This window comes from Folsomia candida, unplaced genomic scaffold (genome assembly GCF_002217175.1).
Source record: "Folsomia candida strain VU population unplaced genomic scaffold, ASM221717v1 Fcan01_Sc012, whole genome shotgun sequence".
Classification (NCBI taxonomy): domain Eukaryota; kingdom Metazoa; phylum Arthropoda; class Collembola; order Entomobryomorpha; family Isotomidae; genus Folsomia; species Folsomia candida.
The window spans coordinates 1,570,981-1,591,591 of record NW_019091204.1 but is presented as its reverse complement, the minus strand read 5'-3'; the positions used below and the strand labels follow the sequence as shown (position 1 = coordinate 1,591,591).

General features: G+C 36.2%; 3 protein-coding genes and 1 long non-coding RNA gene across 4 annotated transcripts; 2 read left to right on the top strand and 2 right to left on the bottom strand.

Moving 5' to 3' along the window:
• Positions 1–1,660, top strand: LOC110855293. Its single transcript, XM_022103714.2, has 2 exons — positions 1–292; positions 920–1,660. Exons 1-2 carry the CDS (start codon positions 9–11, stop codon positions 1,533–1,535), a joined length of 900 nt encoding a protein of 299 aa, XP_021959406.2. The 5' UTR covers positions 1–8; the 3' UTR covers positions 1,536–1,660.
• Positions 1,661–10,112: 8,452 nt separating this feature from the next.
• On the top strand, positions 10,113–11,323 carry LOC110855426. Its single transcript, XM_022103839.2, has 2 exons — positions 10,113–10,831; positions 11,095–11,323. Exons 1-2 carry the CDS (start codon positions 10,383–10,385, stop codon positions 11,177–11,179), a joined length of 534 nt encoding a protein of 177 aa, XP_021959531.1. The 5' UTR covers positions 10,113–10,382; the 3' UTR covers positions 11,180–11,323.
• Positions 11,324–12,002: 679 nt separating this feature from the next.
• On the bottom strand, positions 12,003–13,037 carry LOC110855429. The gene is made up of 4 exons (XR_002548474.2): positions 12,923–13,037; positions 12,747–12,848; positions 12,296–12,408; positions 12,003–12,214 (listed from the first exon to the last, which is right to left on the bottom strand). It is a non-coding gene; the product is annotated as an uncharacterized LOC110855429 (long non-coding RNA).
• Positions 13,038–16,223: 3,186 nt separating this feature from the next.
• Positions 16,224–19,734, bottom strand: LOC118437274. Its single transcript, XM_035856195.1, has 3 exons — positions 19,445–19,734; positions 17,440–17,705; positions 16,224–16,504 (listed from the first exon to the last, which is right to left on the bottom strand). The coding sequence occupies exons 1-3, from the start codon at positions 19,732–19,734 to the stop codon at positions 16,224–16,226; spliced, it is 837 nt and encodes a 278-aa protein (XP_035712088.1).
• Positions 19,735–20,611: the final 877 nt, after the last annotated feature.

Below are 20,611 nucleotides of genomic sequence, written 5' to 3'. Positions count from 1 at the left end.
TAATTTCTATGCGCAGTTGCTACTCGTACTTACGACGAAAACCAGATAAACCTCAAGTTCAATTTAACATGTCAAAAATGCAGGCAACATCGTCCTCCTTAATTTTTGTTGTTGCTTTCGCCGTTTCAATTTTCTCTTCAATCCAATCCGGGTCATGTCAGCAAGCTCAATTTCTCATGTTCTGGAACGTTTCGACCTGTACGGGCGCTCCCTTTGCGAGTATGACGACTTCCACGGAAGACATCTCCCTCCCTCCGATAACACCTACCATTTTCTACCGGGTTAATGGGCTGTAAGTTATTTACTAACAATTATGCAGTGGTGCCATGCCAAAAGTATAATTATTTATATATATTGGATCTTCTCACGCCAACGTGTTATTTAGAATGGCAAGTAAGCTTGGAAGTTTTGAACCTAAAGAAATTTGTGTAGCAGGGGGATGTACAACAACGATTTTGCAAATATTTTTGCGCTGTAAAAACAGTGTGCTTTGATTACGTTTCTATGTAATTTCTGTCGCTTATGATGAAGAAAAGTGGTTTGCAAAAAAATGGCGATGTCTATCAGTCATACTCATGTGAGAAACAGATAAAGGATAAATTATGTAGTCATTTACTATTCATATACATAATGCATGAATAAGGAGAAAATGAGAAATTTCTTCAAAATTTTGAAGGAATGAATATTGAACATATATTTATTTATTTCACATTCATGAAGATTGAATGAATAATCTTATTCATTTTTCAAGATATGCTTAATGCATTTGGTAACCAGAGATTTATCCATCTTTAGATCTGACAAAAGCAATAATAACGCGAATTTGATGTCGAATCACACATTACACATTACAAATCTCGCTAATTATATTTTTCATCATCTAAAATTTCCCAAGATTTCATCCATATTTAAATTGCAGCTGGAAAATTCATTTCTGTCGTAATGCTACCACCTGCAGTCAAATTCCGCACATTCTACACGGCACAAACACCACGTGCTCGCCTCAATCATCCATGTCGGAGTATGATACCCTCATGCAAATTACCCGTTTCGGGGATGCCAACCAAGTCGAGGAAAGGATCACATTCTTTCCCGGGAAGAGTTTCGACGGGGCTAGTTTCTCCGTTACGCCAAGCACAACGTTCAACGGGACGGGCCGACTCGTCCGGTCCTACTATTTCACCGGACCGAATTCCTGGATGCACAAATTTACACAAAATGCAGAAGAACGAGAAGAATGTCATAGTCCGGAGGAGGACGTGGTTCAACGTGGCTACGGATTCACGTACAACGTATTTGCTGACCGGCATCTGGGCTGGGTTCAGTACGGGTGCAATGAGACGACTAACCCAATTTCGACAATAATACCGCATGTCTCAACAAGAACGTCGACCACTGAAGACCCAACTACAGTCAGGACAAGTACAACAACTCCGACCAAAAATTCTGAGACGGGTGGAGGATCACGTGGTTTGCCACGTCGTTGTGATATTTTTACCCTGCTTCTCGTAGTTTTTGGCGCGTTTCGTGTATAATTATGTATATTGCTGAATGGTATGTCTTAAATTAATAATCATTCAAACCATTGTAAATTTGCGGGTTTGAAGTGAATTAGTGTAGAATGGGAATAAAATTGATCTGCAATCAGATTTAACTGTCACCATGTTTATAACTTAAACGCACATCTATGCAAATATGTCCATGTGCATCAACTATTCATTTCATACAAGCTTAAACACTTCGTCGTCCTAGACCTCTTCCGCCACTAATTATGAGCAGATTGAGTGTCTGATTCGTGCAAAAGTTTTGAATAACCAGCGGGGTCCCGTTGTCGATGTAGTTTGAGCCGAATTTGATTTTCAGTACGCCACACGCCTTGATCTCTCTCGCCAGCTGGGATTTCTTCCCGCCAAATTGCACCGTTCGTCTGACATGCATTTGAAGAATCTTTGTGGATCTAATGTTCACCCAGGAGGCGAGGGTATACACGCACACGTTAATGATCACGGCTTCCACCATAACGAGGGGAAATATGAGAAAGCCCGGCATCGCTATTTTTGAATGTAGTCTGATACAGACGTACTGACATATAATTTGAACCACTGGACTGGCCACTATCATCGAGGGGACTGTTCGTACCATGAGAATATACCGTTCCATATACCGTTCCAGGATTTGAATCTTTCTGTAGAGTTTGAGGCAAGTGAGGTGTTCCGAAATTGTTTGGGAATTATCAATCCGCCTGGAATATTCTCGTGGAAGTAATTGTTAGAATTTAGGGTTGTTACCGGTGTGTTGCCGATGTATAATTTAGTATTTTATATTGTTAAAAATTTGTTCTAAACAAGTTGAAGATGAGTAGGCGTTAAATTCATGACAAATAATCACCAACGCGTGCAAAGTGTTGAAATTTTACGGGGGCTTTTTTATCAGATAAATTAAGTAAATCTGCAACCTTTTGCGGCTCATTTTCGATTCATGCACAGTTTGGTTTCAAAACATGAGGGTCGAATTTTTGGATTTGCTACATAGGCATTACATACCTATACCACTTCACATCAAATTTAACTGGGAGTCGAAAACCGCTAAAAAGTTCGATATTGCACAAATTGGTTATTAATAACCTAAATACATACATATGTATGTATAACGAGTATAAGACCAAGTCATCCTCAACTCATTTACATATGTGAAACAATAATCTATTTTAATTACCTCTTCAGAACCTTGAAGTAGTCAAGAATCGCAATAATTCCGGCAAACAGGATGTGATACACCCACGTCGATCCATTACTGATCAGTTGCTGTGCTACCAAAGCTTCGAAGAAAATTACCAAGATTTCCGGTCTTGGCGACGACATCCACCAGATATCTTTACAGCTTGATGAGAACGAGAGAAGAAAGGGTGACATGCAAGGGTCAACCACTAGTAAGAAGAATATTGCGAATGGGAACGCTGGGACAGTAAACTCCAGGACGTGGAGGAAAATGTACATCGCATTTGCTTCAAACGAGGTCGGGATACTTTCTTCTTCTAAAAATAAGCAAATTATTATCGGAAAACTGAGATAGAAAGGCTAAATAAAAATATTCATTCTTAGAAACTGGGTATTTCTTGTATTACTTTGACCCGTGCAAAAAAATTTGCATGCAAAAATTTCCAGATAAACAATGCCAACGTTTGTACTAAATGAGTAGATCTGCTTTGCTTAAAACAGGCGATTGCCCCGCTGCTACATATAAGATGCAAAGGTTGCTACACAGCTTTAAAAATCTTGATTAAAATTGTTTATCTAGATTAAGATTAATATTGAGATTACTTAATCTTAATCCATAATCTCAATAGATATATTTGATCTATTAATCAATAATAGTAATCTTAATCAACCTAATTTAAGTTTTACGCCTCTAAACTTTTATTTCAAATTTGGTCAGGATTAATGTTATGATTAAATCAGGTCATATGTTACTCAAATCCTCATTACTCAGTAAATTTCAAAGCACCTCGTCTCTCAGCACACGATACATACATGACAGCTAATTCTAAAAATATTTGCGGCTGTAATATTTATATTTGCTGTTGTTTATTTGAAATTTTCCATCGCAGAGCAACACAATTTGATATACAGTCAATGGAAAAAGTATTGGCAACCCCCAAGCCAGCTAAATAAAATTGGCTAGAACCATGGAATGCATTGTACAATTGGCATGAAAATTTGTACGCATTTAGCAAATATAATGTAGTTTTCGATTATAATCATGATTTATTAATTAAAATTAGATCAACATAGTTTTTAAATAAGTTATTGCAAAATTTGCAAAATTCACCCGCAAAAAGTATTGGCAACATGTGGCCAAATTAATTACGCGAAACAATTTTCTTAATCACCTACCACATTTCATTACGGTAAATTATTAAGTAGCTTCAGCTACTTTATGTGAAGACTTTGTCTGTCTGTCTGTCTGTCTGTCCGTCTGTCAGCAGGATAACGGGAGAACGGATAAAGATAATCGAAATCGGTTTTCGCCATCATACATAAGACCCCAGGGGGAGGATCCTATCAACTTTTGGGTGCAACCGGACCACACCCCCTGGCGCCAGGGGGTGTGGTCGGGGCAAAATGAGATTTTTAGTGCAATCGAATCTATGGATGAACTAGAGTGAAATTTTGTGTATCCCTTATGTGCCACACCCCCCGGGCGCCAGGGGGTGTGGTCGGGGCAAAATGAGATTTTTAGTGCAATTGATTCTATGGATGAACTGGAGTGAAATTTTGTGTATCCCTGATGTGCCACACCCCCTGGGCGTCAGGGGGTGTGGTCGGGGCTAAATGAGATTTTTACAAAAATTGAATCTATAGCTGAAATAGAGTGAAATTAAGTGTTCCCGAGTTGTACCACACCCCCTGTGCGCCAGGGGGTGTTGTTGGGGCAAAATGAGATTTTCAGTGAAATTAAAAAACATGGATGAAATACACTGAAATTAAGTGTTCCCCCGCTGTCGTAGGGGTGGAGTGAATCTGAAGCTACTTCCGTATGCGCGTTTGCGACGGTTTATTTAGGTGACAAAATATGACGATAGCAACATTTTAAGTCCGAAGTTGTGTTGTCTGGAACTAAAATGGCGACACCAAGCGAGCTATATTTGGCGCTGCGAGAAATATTCATTTCTATTTCGCAAAAAAAACTTGGATATCGAAAAATCAATGGAAAACATACTTTTCCATATTTACTATTGGAAATGTAGCCAAGGAATATAAAATGACAATTTTAGTTTCTGTTTTTCCATGATGCGGAAGAAAAAAGTCACCTACGCCCAAACGCAAATGATGAATCAAGCAACAAATTACTTGAAATCGGAAGATTTCAACACCCAAAACCAATTAGAATTTGAGAACCAACTGTGGAGTCAATATTTCATACAATATGGTGATCAATCAAAAATCATTTCTTGAGGTTTCAGGGTTCAGTAGCCCGATAGAAGAGAAGGCTCCCAAAACGAATTAACTCAAGATATTTAAATCAGCTAAATACCACCCTAAATAGACTTCCACTGGATGAAGAAGAGTCTGTTGGTCTCGCATAAACGTATTTAACTTATTCGGTGCACGTTGGATGGTTAAAGTTTGGAGGAAGCAAAATGAGGCTTTGGAAAATGAATGCAATCTTCTGGCAGCCAAACACGGAGGAGAATGGATTATGGTTTGGGGTTAAATGACAAGGTCGTGGCGTATTTACCTGATCATTATCGATGAAATCATGACCAATGAGGTCTAAATAATTATTCCAAATGATAATTTGAAATTATTTGGCAAAAACCTGACCTGGGGAGGAATTTGATATTCAAAAATGCAGTGACCCAAAACAGTTACCGCAATTAGCAATGCAACTTTTTGGAGACCTAAGAGGTTAAGCTTGTTTCGTTGGTTGCACAGTAAACCGATGTGAATCTGATTGTCCGGGTTGAGAAAGGAGGGACTGGTGGAAAACCACTCGTCCAAAAACGAGCTGGCCAAAATTTCGAACGAAGATTAGGCAGCCATGGTAAAAAGCGTTATAAAAAGATTTTTCGAATCAATTCCAATGCATATTTCTGCTCTTATTGCGTTGAGGGGAGGTGATATGTATTACTAGAAGCAGTTTGTCGCAATAAAATTGGCGTTTCTTTGATTTATAATTTTTTAAGTAAAGGGTTGCCAACACTTTTTGCGGGTTAATTTTGCAAATTTTCCAACAAATTATTTAAAAACTGTGTTTATGTAATTTTAATCAATAAAACATGATTATAATCGAAAACTATATTATATTTGCTAAATGCGTACAAATTTTCATGTCAATTGTATAATGCATTCCAAAGTTATAGGCAATTTTTTGCCAATACTTTTTCCATTGACTGTATGGGGACGTGGTATCTGTTTTTTGAGAGAGGGTACCTTGTCGTAGGTCACATTCAAATTTGACAATTGAGTTGGCCAATTGAATCGGGGCGATATTAACCTGCACACTCCACCCGAGAAGGACAAGGATCGTGTGAAAGATGATGAACGGAAATCCCTGCAACCGTTTTAACACGGGCATCTCCCCGAAGAAGAAGTTATGCAGAAGGACGAAATAGTACGTCAATATTACGATTGACTGGATTTGGATGATGCGAAGGCGTTTACGGGATTTCGTGACGATAAGTTTCCCAGATTTGGAATCATATTCGAACGGAGAGCCTCGAATTAGGTGGGATATCTTTCATAGCGAAACATAGCGATTTCTTGGGAAGTTTCAATTTCCTAGCTATGTATTTCGAGACAGGTGTCAGGAATGGAATAGAACTGATTTTGGAAGGATTTGACATTGGGAAAATGATAATTTAGTAACCTAGTTAAGCACGTCAAAATTTGCCCGTATCTTCCAATCTGCGACAGGGTTCCGCATTTTGAGTATGAATTGAATACGTATCAGAAGAGAACGTCCATAAAATACGTTAGCAAAACAAACCGAATTTTTAGACCATCCTACCCGATCCAAATTATTAATGTTAAGGTTAACACGAAGAAGATAAAATTAAAAAACAAATTCCACAACTTATGTCTGGCTTAGCCACAATTTATTCATGTTGTATACCGACGACTGGTTTAGTAAATTGTCATCAGGTTGCGTTATCAAAATAAAAATAAAAATAATATGGCGTTAGGTATAAATGAGCTAAAAATTTGTCCACTGTTTGCGACCCACAATCACCCACCCACCTTTCTGATGAAGCAATATATATAAAGCCATGCTAAGACCAGAAAAGAGAGGGTTCATTTTTTTAATTTTCAAGTAAATATTTAGTTTATACAAGTTTCGGAAAACCGACTTGTAGAATTTATATATGCGTGTGCACACCTACAATATTGATCTGTAAGTGTCGTATCCCTTCATCCTGCCGGGATAAATGGTTTGCACGAGATTTGTATGGATGTTTACTACATTTATCACAGGATATTTCACGTCTGTGGTATATTTATTTAGAGCATAATTTTGGACAGGTTCGATTATCACGTAATCAATCTGTTGATTTTGTCTTACACGCGCTTCAAAATAATTTATGCATCAAGCCTTAGCTTAATTACGTGTCGAATAAATACATAAATATATAGTTAAAATATTATCAGAGAGAAATATCTTAAGAAGTCTGATAAGTTCGGTATGACAGCTACATAAATTTAATTGGATGAGTCAGAGTAAATGTGTTGTTGGCGAGGGGACGAAATGCTAGAATGTCAGCCAAATTTACGAAAAATTGATCTTATATATTTAACCGGATGTGCATAATATTTAGATATGTGTTCAATTTGTTGAAAGAATTGTAACATTTTACGTTTTGTCCCACTTTGAGTAAGCCCAAATGTATGTGTGTACATATGAAGATATGTAAATGGGCTATAGACGGAAAATCCATATTAATCATTTATCAAGATTAATCATGACCTAGATTAATTATGATAAGGATTGATCATTACGCTTTCCAAATAGACAAGGTTCCGCCACCGTTATGGAAACTGCTTGGTGGTTCATAACTCGCCCCCAATATTATTGCAGGTTATTGATCCACTAAAATTTACACGAATTTTACGCTATCCTATATCAAAATTGTAGTAAAAATTTTCCCTAATTCATGGTATACATACATACACAATTGTTGATAATTGTAAATTACTCAGCAAAAAGGGTAACATTATATTCAGGAGATTACGAAATAGAGAAGAATGTTTTTTGATTAGTAATGTGTGACAAAAGAAGGCTTAATATTTTTATTTGTTAGCATACTCACGCAAAATTCCAGAAGTCAAACGCAACCACTATCAATTTTTACAATGAAAGTTTCGTAAAATTGGTATTAACAAAAGTTTTACAACAAGTCAGACCTAATATGCACTGATTCAAAGGGTTTTAGAAGGTCAGCTAAATATAAATATGTACATATTTCTCAGCCAGTCTGAGGTTATGGTTCAGCATGTACATATAAACTGTTATAAATAAATCGAACAGACAAGTTCAACTGCCTTGAGGATTGATTTCTGCGCATTGTGTTCAATTAAATAAATTCCTACTTACGTATGTATGTATGTACATAGGTTTGAATAAACGTTGACTGTGAAACGTTGTCTCATGGTCGGGTAAAAAAATCAAGGTTCTAAAGTTGCGACGCAACATGGGGTCAAGGTTTTGCAGAGACAAAAATCAATCAAATTTCGTCCTTTTTGTATGCATGTAAATGTGATCATTTAACTAATGAGTGGGATATGGACATATGTATGTACATATGAAATAAACAAAATACCGAAGGGGAATGTGCTCTTACAAATAATGTTACTATTTCGTAAAGTAAATGAATTTACCATTTCGTATTAAGTAAATTATCAAGTTAACTTTCGCCTGAATTTAATATGTGTAGATTGCTTGATATGGAATAGAGGGCATTTATGTATGTACTATTCAAATGGGTAAAATTATTTTTAAGAGTGGAAGAAAGATCGAGTACGTATTTGCAAAATCGATTAATACAATTTGGCGAATTTGCCCTTATGCATTTTTACAATTTCGAAAAATATTGTTTATTATACATATACAACTTTAAAAGTTTCACGATTTGTTTAAAAAAAATTACAGCAAAATTTTAATTTTATTCCAGTTAAATTGCAGTAACGTTTATTTACTATATGAAAATAATGCCCAAAGGATTTTGAGATAAAAAATTATTCTTGTTTAAATGTTAAATTTCTAGGAAACACTGCTAATAAGTGAAAATCAATTAATTCCTCTTAAATCTACTTCGTCAAGGGCGTCGTAACCATGTTGTTAACAAAAAAATGCGGAAACTTATTGGATTCGTTTCAGAGAAATTTTTCCACAAAAAATAACAATGATATAATCCGCTAAACAAAATGATTTGATTGCGAGGTGACTAATCACGTACGCACGAACGAAAGGATAAAAGCTTTACGAAGACATTAAACGGAGTAAATATTTCCCCCGAGTTGAATTACTTGGAGGCTTGACTCATGCGTGTAGGGGACCCTACATAAAGATCGTCATTTAATAGCGCGAAAGAATTTTGCCCTTCGATTGATCAATAATTTTATTTAGGCAACTCTAGCGCGGAAATTATTCAAGAAATTAAAATCAAATTTTACTGGCATTTTTCATGCACAGTCCCAAATAAAAAGGATTCACGTATTTCTCCACCAACGATCCATAAATAAACACTTTAATCAAAGTTAAACTCTAACTGTGAATTTCCTGTGGTCTACTTTGCTCCAGAAATTTCCAGAATAATCAATTAACTCAATTCCATGCCGTTTTTGTTTGCAGATTAGTCAACAACACTGCTGGCGTAGGTTGGGGGACGTGCGTAAAGCGTGTCGATCGAAATTATTTTGGCCAAAGTTGAACTGAGGCAATTTACGCACCAATGTAGGCTTTGGTAACATTACAAAATCCGTAAATTCGGAAAACTTATAAACCCTTACAAAATGTAACAAATATTTCGAAGGATAATTAGCTCACAAATTTGCATAAACTTAGTCACATCAATGGCACCAATTCATTTTTTTAATTGTTTCACAAAGTATACCGATTGGATAATTTTGATTTAATTTCGATTGAATTTAATTTCGATTGAATTTAATTTCGATTGGAAGAATTTTACTTTTTGCTGTGATTTACACAATGTTGGAAAACTGGTGTTAAATAATTTCTGGCTGAAGAACACGTGACTATACCGGCACGGTAATAATGAAGAGGATTATAGATTAGTAGCCTCGTGGCAAGGAAAAATTTACCACTCATAAACAAAACTATTTGCTACCAATCCGACAGGAAATTGCTACCAAATCAATACCAGAATGGAGTAGATATGCAACCCTATCAGATTTTTAACAGTGCGTATTTTTAGTATGTACATAGAGCTGATGGGTGGGAAATGACGTGCTGTCTGCACAGCACCCATTTTCATGTGATGGAAGAAGGCCGTCCATTAAATTAGGGCTAATTTACCAGACAACAACGGGGGACGAATACGTGATAAAAAGAGCGACTATTTCACATGATACGATCATTTTTACAAAGTTGTTCAAACGGTAGCTTAATGTCCTGCGAAAATAAGTTTTCATACAAATGTTTGCATACTTTTTGCAAATTTTCATTTTTCACGAAACCACTTAAAGATAATAATATCAATTTATTGGAAAAGGAAACTTGCACATTTAAATCAAGCAAGAAACGTTTCAAACTATAACGATTTGTAGATTGTTCAAATATTTAAATTTGAGCAAAAAATTACTAAGCAAAAAAAGATTTAATCTATGTACACTCTTTAATCTTTGCAAATAAATTTGTGCAAAAAAATGTACAAACGTTGTCTCATAATTTTGCTCCTGGTTACAATTTTTGTTCTCCCTTACGCCCAACTTGCGCCGAGTTTTCTGTCCGCGGAAATTGAGCGAGTACGCGCTGGGAAGGCGTGGAATGCTAAAAATCATTCACCTGTCGCGGCCAAAAGCACGATGCGCGAAAAACTTGCGAAAAGTTATGAGGACGAGGACGACGAAGAAATTGCAAAAGTTCTTCCGGGATCAGGGGACGATGACGACTTTGACAGTGAGGAAGAACTCGACGTGACCTGCGCCCCGGGGAAAGGGTGGCACGAAAGAGGGCAGCGCTGCGTCCCGCTCAAATGCCCGGGCGGCGATGCTCAGCGGGATTTTATTTCGGGAATTTGCCTCATCCCGCCAAAAGAGGAGGATGTCGAGGTGCTCGAGAAGAGGAAGCCGTACTCGCATTGGAATCGATTAAAGTGAGTCATTCAAGCTTATCAATTTGGCGGGGTAACTGCATCAATGGGGGGATTTGAGATTTAAAATTGTCTTAAAATAGTCTCATTAAATTAAGCCCCCAATTTTTGCCTTACTTTATCAATGGGGAGAAATGAGATTTAATTATTGTTCATTTAGTGCGAAAATTGTGTAATTAATTTAGCCGCCAAATTTAAAAGTTTTTAATTATTTCTATCCGTACGGTTTTGAAATTGTTTAATTTTATATTTTTGAACTCTTCTAGCCACGTGTATGGGACACATCCAGCCAGGGAGGTGTGGTCGAAGGGGATGCTATCATTCCTTAGGAGGGGGCACATCAAGACGTGATCATCTTTCCCGAGGAAATATAAAAGATTTTAGTCCGATAATGACTTTAGTATTTTTGTAATGGTTTTTATTTTTAGGATAAATTGTGTAGTAAAAATATGTAGGTAATAAATATGTTTAAAAAAATCTGTAAAAAATATTGAATCGACGAGAATTTAGCAACGAATATGGTTCAATTTAATTGCTAATATGTCAACGTCAAACCCATGGTCATGAATCTGGCGCAGGTCACGCAGGTGAACTTTTGTTTCTGTACAGTTTTCCCTGAAATTTAAGGGACCGAAAGATAAAACATCTGGATTGAATACGTTTCGCGACCTCATTGGTAGTGGCCAATTTTATATTTCCATAATATTATTAAAAGGTAATGCTCGATATTACCGTGCCGATAAAGTCATTCATGTTCCCCGGCCATTAGTGATTGATTAATATCAGTTACGTAACATTGTACACTAACAATCGAACCTTTCTTCAAGCTGCACTGCGATTGTCGAACGAGTTACATATATCAAAAGCCAGACATCTTTCAAGAAAAAATTTTGCCAAAAAATGCACTCTGAAAGATATTGTAACCATTTTGAAAACCAATCTAGTAATTCTTAATTTAAAACTCAGAGTACAGGCATTTATCTTAATTGAAAAAGACATTAGTTCTCATTCATGTTTTACAATTACGAGAAAATGTATTGTGGAAACTGGTTGTTTATATCATGTGACTTTTATGATATAACAATTCTGCAATATAACCTTTATGGAAAAAGGATTATGCAAAGTGACCGGAGACAGGTCAGGTGTGGAATAAATTATAATCTTGCACAAAAAATTCCAAGTTTGTGAATTTTCTTACTTAACCATTCTCTTTATCTTTATACATTTCTACTTGAATACATATGTATTTAGTACATTGAGTAATTAATTGAGGATTATTGGATTGAACTTTTAACTATAATTTAAGTGTTCATCATCCCGAGGGGACGCGATGGTCCATAGTTCATCACACGGTATCCCCAATACGGGTCGAAATTCGGGGGATAGCTGTAAAATAAATTATTTTTACAGACCGGTATACATAATTTTAATACCAAGCGGTAGCAACTTTAACACCGAAAAACTTACCACCCTCCATAAATCATTAGTGGAAAAGTCTGCCTAGCCGAGCGTTTCCCGGTTTTTAATTTAATTGGAGAATATTGCAGATTTGGACGGGAATTTATCTTAATCTAGTTCTCCTACAAAAATACGATTATCTGTTTACAATGAACCCTTTTTCAAGCTACACGTAGGCTTTTATCCGAGTCATATAAAATAATCCGCCAAAAATGAAGGATCAAATAGCACGTATATTTATGTTGACGAAAAACATTGGGCACAAAGTTGAATTTTAAGTTTTTTTTTTCGAAACGAAAACCTGTGAAATTTTGCAATATTTTTCATTAAAGCGATTACTCAACATTCCACGTGATTTCCAATTTGTGCCTTATTTTTTTATATATAACTCGGTATAAAATCCCAGTGTATGTCAAAATAGGTTCCCTTGTTAGTTATTTGTGCAACCAAATATCCGCACTTTTAATAATTGCAAAGGTAAAGTTGGCGTCCTCCTTGCAAGAATGGTGGGATTTTCGCCACTGGAATTTGAGCAAACCTCCGGGAGAAATTGTACAGCAATCTAAAAACACACAAGGACAATTTTTACGAAAAGAAAGTCAAAATTTTCTTTACATAAGAGTAAAACCGAATTACCCAAAAAGATTGAAAATTTGCAAAGCTTGGAACTCGTTAATTGACATCTTGTTTGTTTCTGACAAGGTAAAAAATTCTGGCCGAATTTTATAGCTGACCGTCAAGAGGTAACAAATGAGATGGAAAACATTTTTACGAGATGGCTTTATATGCAAGTACCCAAATGGCTTATGTACGTCAGCAAGGAACAAGTTTATAAACCTAACGGATCCCGTGATCCTGTTAGGTAGGTATGTATGTATTGTATGTAGATTGAATTGCAATTATGCAAATTTAATTCAATCAACATATTATTTACGTATCGCAGTCAGCCTCATTTTAATTCCAAGTGAAATTTAAGTGAGGCCCTATGTATGTCTACGTTCCCTAAAGGATAAAAACCTGTAACGGTTTGATAATACATATACATATGTATACATATGTATATGTATACATATACATATACATACATACATATAAATATATGCGTCTCGTTTTGTCTGGTTAAATATGTTTGACAGGACATTTTATAATAGTGCTGTTAAAGATTGCATATTCATATACGTGTGCGTTATAAAGAGGAGGACTGCTTACCATTCAAGAATTAAATAGTGAGAGTATTCATTCATAACAAGTTCGCAAATTCAACAACAGAATTTGAACAAAATTGTCTAGCATCTTAGTAGACGTGTTTATAAGCAGAGTGTGCAAGGGCAAAAAGGCATGCCGTGCCTAAAATGCCTTTTTGCCTATTAGGCACGTGAATTTTGGCTATGCCCGATTGCCCGAAATGCCTTTTTGCCTTTTTGCTAAAATCGGGGCAATGTGATAATACGATTGCATGCTTTTTTAGTTGCAATCTTTCACACAGGATTTGTCAACATGTGAATAATTAAGTTATGCTTATTAGGGCGAGATGGATGATTTCAACACCAATAAATAAATTATGCAGGTGTATTATACTTATACGTATTATACATACTCATAATGATCATGACTAGTTAATGATCTTGTGGAGAATTTGAATTGTCAGAGTGTTAGCTTTTTAGAAAACTTGAAATATAAAGTCAATTATATTATTCTCACTCTTTCTTGTCTATAGTAAAATTGGTAATATGGTCCAGGTAATGCCCAATAGAAACATACGGAAAAAGGCAATAAGGCATCAAACGGGCAAAAAGGCACGCAAACAGGCAATTTGGCACTGAAACGGGCAAAACGGCAAAAAGGCATGAATTTTTTTCCCAAAAGGCGCCTTTTTGCACACTCTGTTTATAAGATTGGGAATGATTTTTGAAAAATTTTTCTTACCAACTATATTTGCTAAGGTTGCTAATTATGCGAATTATCTGTATTTATGTAGGAATATGAAGCGAGACTAATTCGAGCTTCGGGTATCGTAAAATGTGGCCAAATTTAGACCCCATCCTTGGAACACGCGGCCTCCCAGAGTGCATTAAGCTGTCGGTATCATACCCGTTGAGGATACGATACTGGGCTGGACAATCTTCAAAAATATAAGTATTCTCGTATCCTTTCGAGAATCAAGAAATGTACATATTTAGTAAGGGATTTTTGTTTTTGAAATTCGCACTGAAAAAATTTACTTTTATATAAATGAACATGCAAAATCCAAGTTTATAGCATAAACGAAATATGTAACTCCGATTAATCCATCCAAACACTGGTAATAGTTGTCATGACAAAATTATTTTACTTTTGTAGAAGGTAAAATGTTGCCCTGTCAGGATTTGGATATGTGACGGTTTGACATAATATTTGGTGAACTTTGGCTTAAGCTGGAGCGATTGTTAAATCATAAGTTGACAAAGCTTTTTCTATATGGGATACGATAACGTGTGTGTAATTTTAATTTTAAAATGAATAAAACAAGAACTAATTACGTTGGATTTGAATTATGTCAGCTTAATGGCGCACAACTAAATATATACAGGGTCAGGCGCGTAAGATATAACGATTTTGGCCTTGAATAACCCCGGAACGGTTTGTCGTAGCGGGTCAAAATTTTGAACCGACAAGCATGTTATCCTCAAATAGCCGTGTGCAAAAATTCAACTCTCTACTTTCAAAAATGCCTCCCCCACAGCCCCCAGAAGGTGAGACAGTCATTTCAACTTGTTCCAAAAAAAATTTCGCCGGTGTTTGCAAAAAAAATTATTTAAATTTTCTGTTGAGGAATTGGAGTGAGTGATTGGTGACAATTGACGAAGAACTATTTTCCCTACAAGTCACTAATTGGGTTCGAAGAGCTTACTACACGACAAATGCCGAAAAAAAATTCAAGAAATTTGGTGGTTTTCAGTGAGGAGAACTTTTTCAAACATTTTATGGTTGTGGGTGCAATGTCCGGTCGTGGTATCCTCCCACTTATCAAAGTCCCCCAAAAAGTGAACGTATCTACAAAGTATGATGTGGACCGTGTTTTGAAACCACTTTTAGAATAACATTTTCCTAAATTGTACGGTGAAAAAATAAACAAGGTGATTTTTCATCATGACTCAGTGACTTCGAAAACGACAACGTTGACTCAAGATAATGCAAACGACTTTGAACCTAGATTGGGGATAAAAATCATTTGGAATAGTGAAATACCTGTAAAATCCCCCGATATAAGTCAAATGGACTTATTTGGTTCGAATACTTGAAAAGAATATTTTTTCTGCGGAGACCGAATTTTTGAGACGGAGTTTGGAACGAGTTGAAATGACTGTCTCACCTTCTGGGGGCTGTGGGGGAGGCATTTTCGAAAGTAGAGAGTTGAATTTTTGCACACGGCTATTTGAGGATAACATGCTCGTCGGTTCAAAATTTTGACCCGCTGCGACAAACCGTTCCGGGGTTATTCAAGGTCAAAATCGTTATATTTTAAGCGCCTAACCCTACTGTACATACACTCTAAATAAAAATGAGAATAAAAATGAGTAAAATTTACTCAAGGTTGGGTAAAAAAGAGGATGACACAACTAAAAGGTAAAATTTACCCAACATTGGGCAAATTTTACACAACTTTGGATAAATTTTGCACAACGTTGGACAAATTTTACCTTCAAGTTGTGTCATCCTCTTTTTTACCCAACCTTGAGTAAATTTTACTCATTTTTATTTAGAGTGTAGGTATCTATGTACAAGGACCGAATCTATCATAAATCGGTCACAAATTGTCCCAACGTTGTCTCCATGTGCTGCCCGGCACACGCCAAGTATTCCATATCCCAGTAGATTAAATGGTCGGCGAGATTGTGTAACAGGACCGGCATCGAGTTTGTGCAGGTGGGGTCTTCATACACCTCTTTCGAACAGATTATCTCCTCTTCCTTAGAATTGATCCAGACTTCCGATCCGAAGTGGACGTACCCATGGATCGAGGGGGGAAGGTAGGCGGCAAAGTCGGCCTTGTTGGATACCCGGGTGATCGGCATGTTTTGACTATTCCAGTAATCCGCGTAGACCCGGTTGCCCACGCGAGGACCCCGAATCCGAAAAAGGCGAAGGATTTCGGGACAGGAAAATCGGGGGGAAGATTGATCCGTTCTTTTAACATGTAGAGAATGATGGAGGCTTGCGCAGGGCCGAGACTGTGACCTTTAAATAAAATTAGAAATATAAAGGGTTAGATAAGATGTGGAGGGAATTTTTTATAATTTTGTAAATTATTAGGAGGTATTAATACAAAAGGCGGAAATTCCCCGAGTAGAAATCTCTGTGTCAAGTTCTGCAGAAATCGGCAAAAACCCTATGCATATTGTATTATTCATAATTTTTTGAGATAATCCTGCAGGAAATTTGTGCCGCTATTATTATGCAGAACCACATGGGCATAATTCTGCATAATTCTGCATACGTTTCTTCAGAAATCTCTATGCATAAAGCTTTTCTGCAGAAACTTGAGCCAATTTTCTGCAAAATATTGGGCCAATTTTCTGCAGGACTCTGTTCAAATTTTTACTAATATAAATTGAAGATCGTCAATTTATATTTATGCCACATAATAGGTTTAATGATGGTACATAGTTCTTAGGACGAATTCAAATCCTAATCCAAATCCCTATTTTTTCGCATGTTAAATATTTCGCAGTTATTCGCCATCCCGAATCCAAATCTCATTTTCGATTCGAATCCGAACCTGAATTTGGCATTTTCAAATCCGAACGAAACCAGATTCTAGTGAATAATCCAACTCTGGCCAAATATGATTCATTCGGAACAAAGGATTTTTGGTTTGCCAAAATTGCAGGTCAGATTTATTGTCAAATTATGTAAATATTTGAAAGTACATAAATTTGCACTAAAAAAAATTGCGCTAAGATTTAGGAAATTTCAAAATCTGGTTCGAATTTATGTAAATACTCGGGGGAGGAGGAATCGGCGCAAATTATTTACAAATTGTTATGAAAGAAAGGATTAGATCAGTTTTGCAAAAAAATGTGGAGACAAAACTTCAAAGCAGTTTCCGAAATAAAATAAAATCTTTTCGGAATGAAAAAAATTTTGTAAAAAAGTTTACAAAATCAAATTACCAATTAGCACCAACGCGTAGTTGTGATGATTTCTCATTGCTACATTCAATTGTGTCACGAGTTGGGGAAACAGTGATCCAACTGCCCTCACGAAGCCTCGATTGACCCCTATTGTCTCCCCGTCCCCTATTTTCACCACGGTCCTCCCATCGTTCGGGTCCACCATCACCCAGTCCGAATCTTGCAGGACATTGTTCATATTTAATGTTCCTCGAATCGTGACAATTATTTCCTTCTCGTAATTATTCACGGCTATGAAACCGTACCTGTTCAAAAAATAGTTATTCATTCAAAATGTATTTAATTAGAAGATTGGAAAAATGCTAACTTAATCTTCATTATTTAACATTTAAAAATAAATATTTATTCATTATTCCTTTTTACTCATTTTATAGCATGAAATATGAATAATGAATTAAGTTATTCATTAGTTCTTCATTTACTTAATGTCCGTTCATTCACAAATTTTTAAGAAATTATTAATTTACAGGTAGGGTTGCCGCGGGTAGCGAAAATGCTACCCGTTACCCGACCCGCTACCCGCAGCACAACTACCCGTACCCGCACGGGTACCCGTGCGGGTACCCGTTACCCGCTACCCGTTATGAGAATTAGGTTAAAAACTAACCAAACTTCAGAATAAATATGATTTGATCAATTATTTGTGCATTTGGGTTGATATGTACTTTAAGATAATGCTATGCAAGTAACGCATGCCATAATTTGCTCGTAAATATCACTCGTTATTTTTCTAACCAACAATTTTGGCTTGCATTGAATCGTTTTTCAAGCTAAACCGATTTATGCACATATATCAAAAAATTGAGCCAAAAAATAGGAATTACATGACACTTATTTTTCCGTTGAATGACCCGTTTAATGGAAACTATTGGGATGGGATAGAGAGTTCAAAGTCCACCATGGTATTTGTTTAATGGAGGAAAAAATACGGAACATTTACTTGAAAATTAAACTTTGCCGCCGATATTTTTCTTCGAAGGGGCCGTTCAACGGAAAGATAAGTATCACGCGATTCCTAATTTGTGGCCTGAATTTTTTATATACTCGCTGGGCAATCTTGGTATGGCTTGAAAAAGGTTCAATTTTTAGTTTGATTTTTTCAAATTTTGATTTGAATTAAGTTTTCATTCGAAAATATTATCTACAAATAAATTTTTTGCTTTGAATCGGATTCAGGTTTTTCACCTTCGAACATGTTAAAATCTCGTCAGTCTTACATACATAAATACACACAAATACAAGTCAAATTATTACTATATTTAGAGCAGGCAAACTATGCTTGAGAAACAATAATTGCTCCGCAGTTTCTGGACGTCAAATATATTTGAGGCTAGCATAGGCTTCTGTGGCTTCCGAAAAGAGACTCCGGCTATAAACGTTTGTTGCTGACAAATGACAAATTTTGAAATGGAAAAATAATAAATTGACGCTTTTGTTGGTAAATGGACTAACTAGCTGCTAACTTTCTTTGTGAACTGAGTTTTGACGAAAATTAAATAAAAACTGAACTACCCGTTACCCGTGCGGGTAGTTCTCGCTACCCGCAGATAACGGGTACCCGCAAGAATCGTGCGGGTATGCGGGTAACGGGTACCCGACCCGTTACCCGCGGCAACCCTATTTACAGCTATATATTATTATTTTTTCAAAAGCTGAAAATAAATACGTATTCATTATCCATTCATTTTGTATTAATTAATTTATGTCAAATTCGCCTTATCGGATGGGTTTCTCCATATACCCATGTATCAGCCATACAAATATAGCCTTAAATATGGCGAAAATTATTCATTCATTCTTCATGAATGTGTATGAAGTGAATAAATATTTATTCCATATATGTATACATATTCATTCATCTAAGAATTTTGAACCTTTATTCACTCATTAGTCATGAGTTTAATGTATGGATAATGAATGAATAATTTATTCATTCTCCATCAAATAAATGAAGCTGAGCAGGCATGTATAAAACCGTACTTACGTGTTTGCAGATTTGTTGCGAAACTCGGAGACAAATTCGAAGCCATAGTTTTTCGATATTTTGCAAAAAATGCAGTCCCACGTGGAAATGTTGAAACAGTAGCTGGCTCCGGTGAGATGGACGTACTTCTTCGACCTGGCTAGATCAGGACCGATTGAGAGGATCGTGGTCGGCCTGGTATCCGAGGGGGGCACTAACAGAGTTGGGATATTAAACAAGTTGGCTGAAATGGACAAAGCCCGAGTCAGGATGAAAAGAGTGATGACGGAGAAGGATTTAGTGGGAGACATGGAGGTGATTTATTTAATAACCGAATTTTGTCAAGCTATTTAAACTACATTATTGCATTTCGTGAAGTGCAAGTGCAGTTTACCCTTTTAATTTTTTGCGTCTGAGAAGAACCAATTGTTCTTTTGTGATGTAACTAACTACGTAAACAATAGTAAAATATGGTAATAAAACAAAATTATGAACAAAAAGCTCATGAATTTGAGTACAGTCGTTGGGTAAAGTTTTACTGCTTTAACAAATATTTAAGCAACATTCATGAATTATGTGATTTAAAAAATTCTGACTTTTAGACCACCTTCCCTATTCTGCTCATATTAGGCTTAACACGAGAAAAGTACACTGAGAATAAAATGTAAGCAAATTGCTACTGGGCGGTGTCTATATATGATCTCACCGGTTTGGTAGCGATTTGCTACGGAATTGTAGTATATTTGCTACCACGTTTTGACTAAACGTAACAGCGGGATAAGGAAATGCTACAAGATGATAGCCAATTTACTACAATTTTGTAGCAAATCGCTACGAAACCGGTGAGGTCATATATAGACACCGCCCAGTAGCAATTTGCTTACATTTTATTTAGAGTGTATAAGCCACCTTTTTGGCGACGTAATATTTGGACGTTACCTTATCTGGTAAAATGTGGTTACCTATATGTTTTAAATATGGGTCTGTGGTACCGTGCAGAAAGGATTCTTCGACATAGTTAATTCTATATCGCTCCCACATTTTATGGTTTTTGGATTTTGATATTAAAAATATTTGCAACAAGTAATAATTTTTTGATAAATTTAATTTATTGTTTAGTACTTAATTGCTCTTTGTATTTATATTTAGTTGAAAGTATAAAAATTATAAAGTTCGGAATTTATAAAT

What these genes read in the sequence shown, in the direction of transcription:
- LOC110855293 (XM_022103714.2), top strand. Translation starts at nt 9, where the DNA reads ATGCGCAGTTGCTACTCGTACTTACGACGAAAACCAGATAAACCTCAA. An exon ending in TTCTACCGGGTTAATGGGCT is followed by an intron (nt 293 to 919) that starts GTAAGTTATTTA and finishes TTTAAATTGCAG; the next exon opens with CTGGAAAATTCATTTCTGTC.
- LOC110855426 (XM_022103839.2), top strand. Translation starts at nt 10,383, where the DNA reads ATGTACAAACGTTGTCTCATAATTTTGCTCCTGGTTACAATTTTTGTT. An exon ending in TCGCATTGGAATCGATTAAA is followed by an intron (nt 10,832 to 11,094) that starts GTGAGTCATTCA and finishes GAACTCTTCTAG; the next exon opens with CCACGTGTATGGGACACATC.
- LOC118437274 (XM_035856195.1), bottom strand. Translation starts at nt 19,734, where the DNA reads ATGTCTCCCACTAAATCCTTCTCCGTCATCACTCTTTTCATCCTGACT. An exon ending in CGCAACAAATCTGCAAACAC is followed by an intron (nt 17,706 to 19,444) that starts GTAAGTACGGTT and finishes TTTTTTGAACAG; the next exon opens with GTACGGTTTCATAGCCGTGA. An exon ending in CTACGCGTTGGTGCTAATTG is followed by an intron (nt 16,505 to 17,439) that starts GTAATTTGATTT and finishes TTTTATTTAAAG; the next exon opens with GTCACAGTCTCGGCCCTGCG.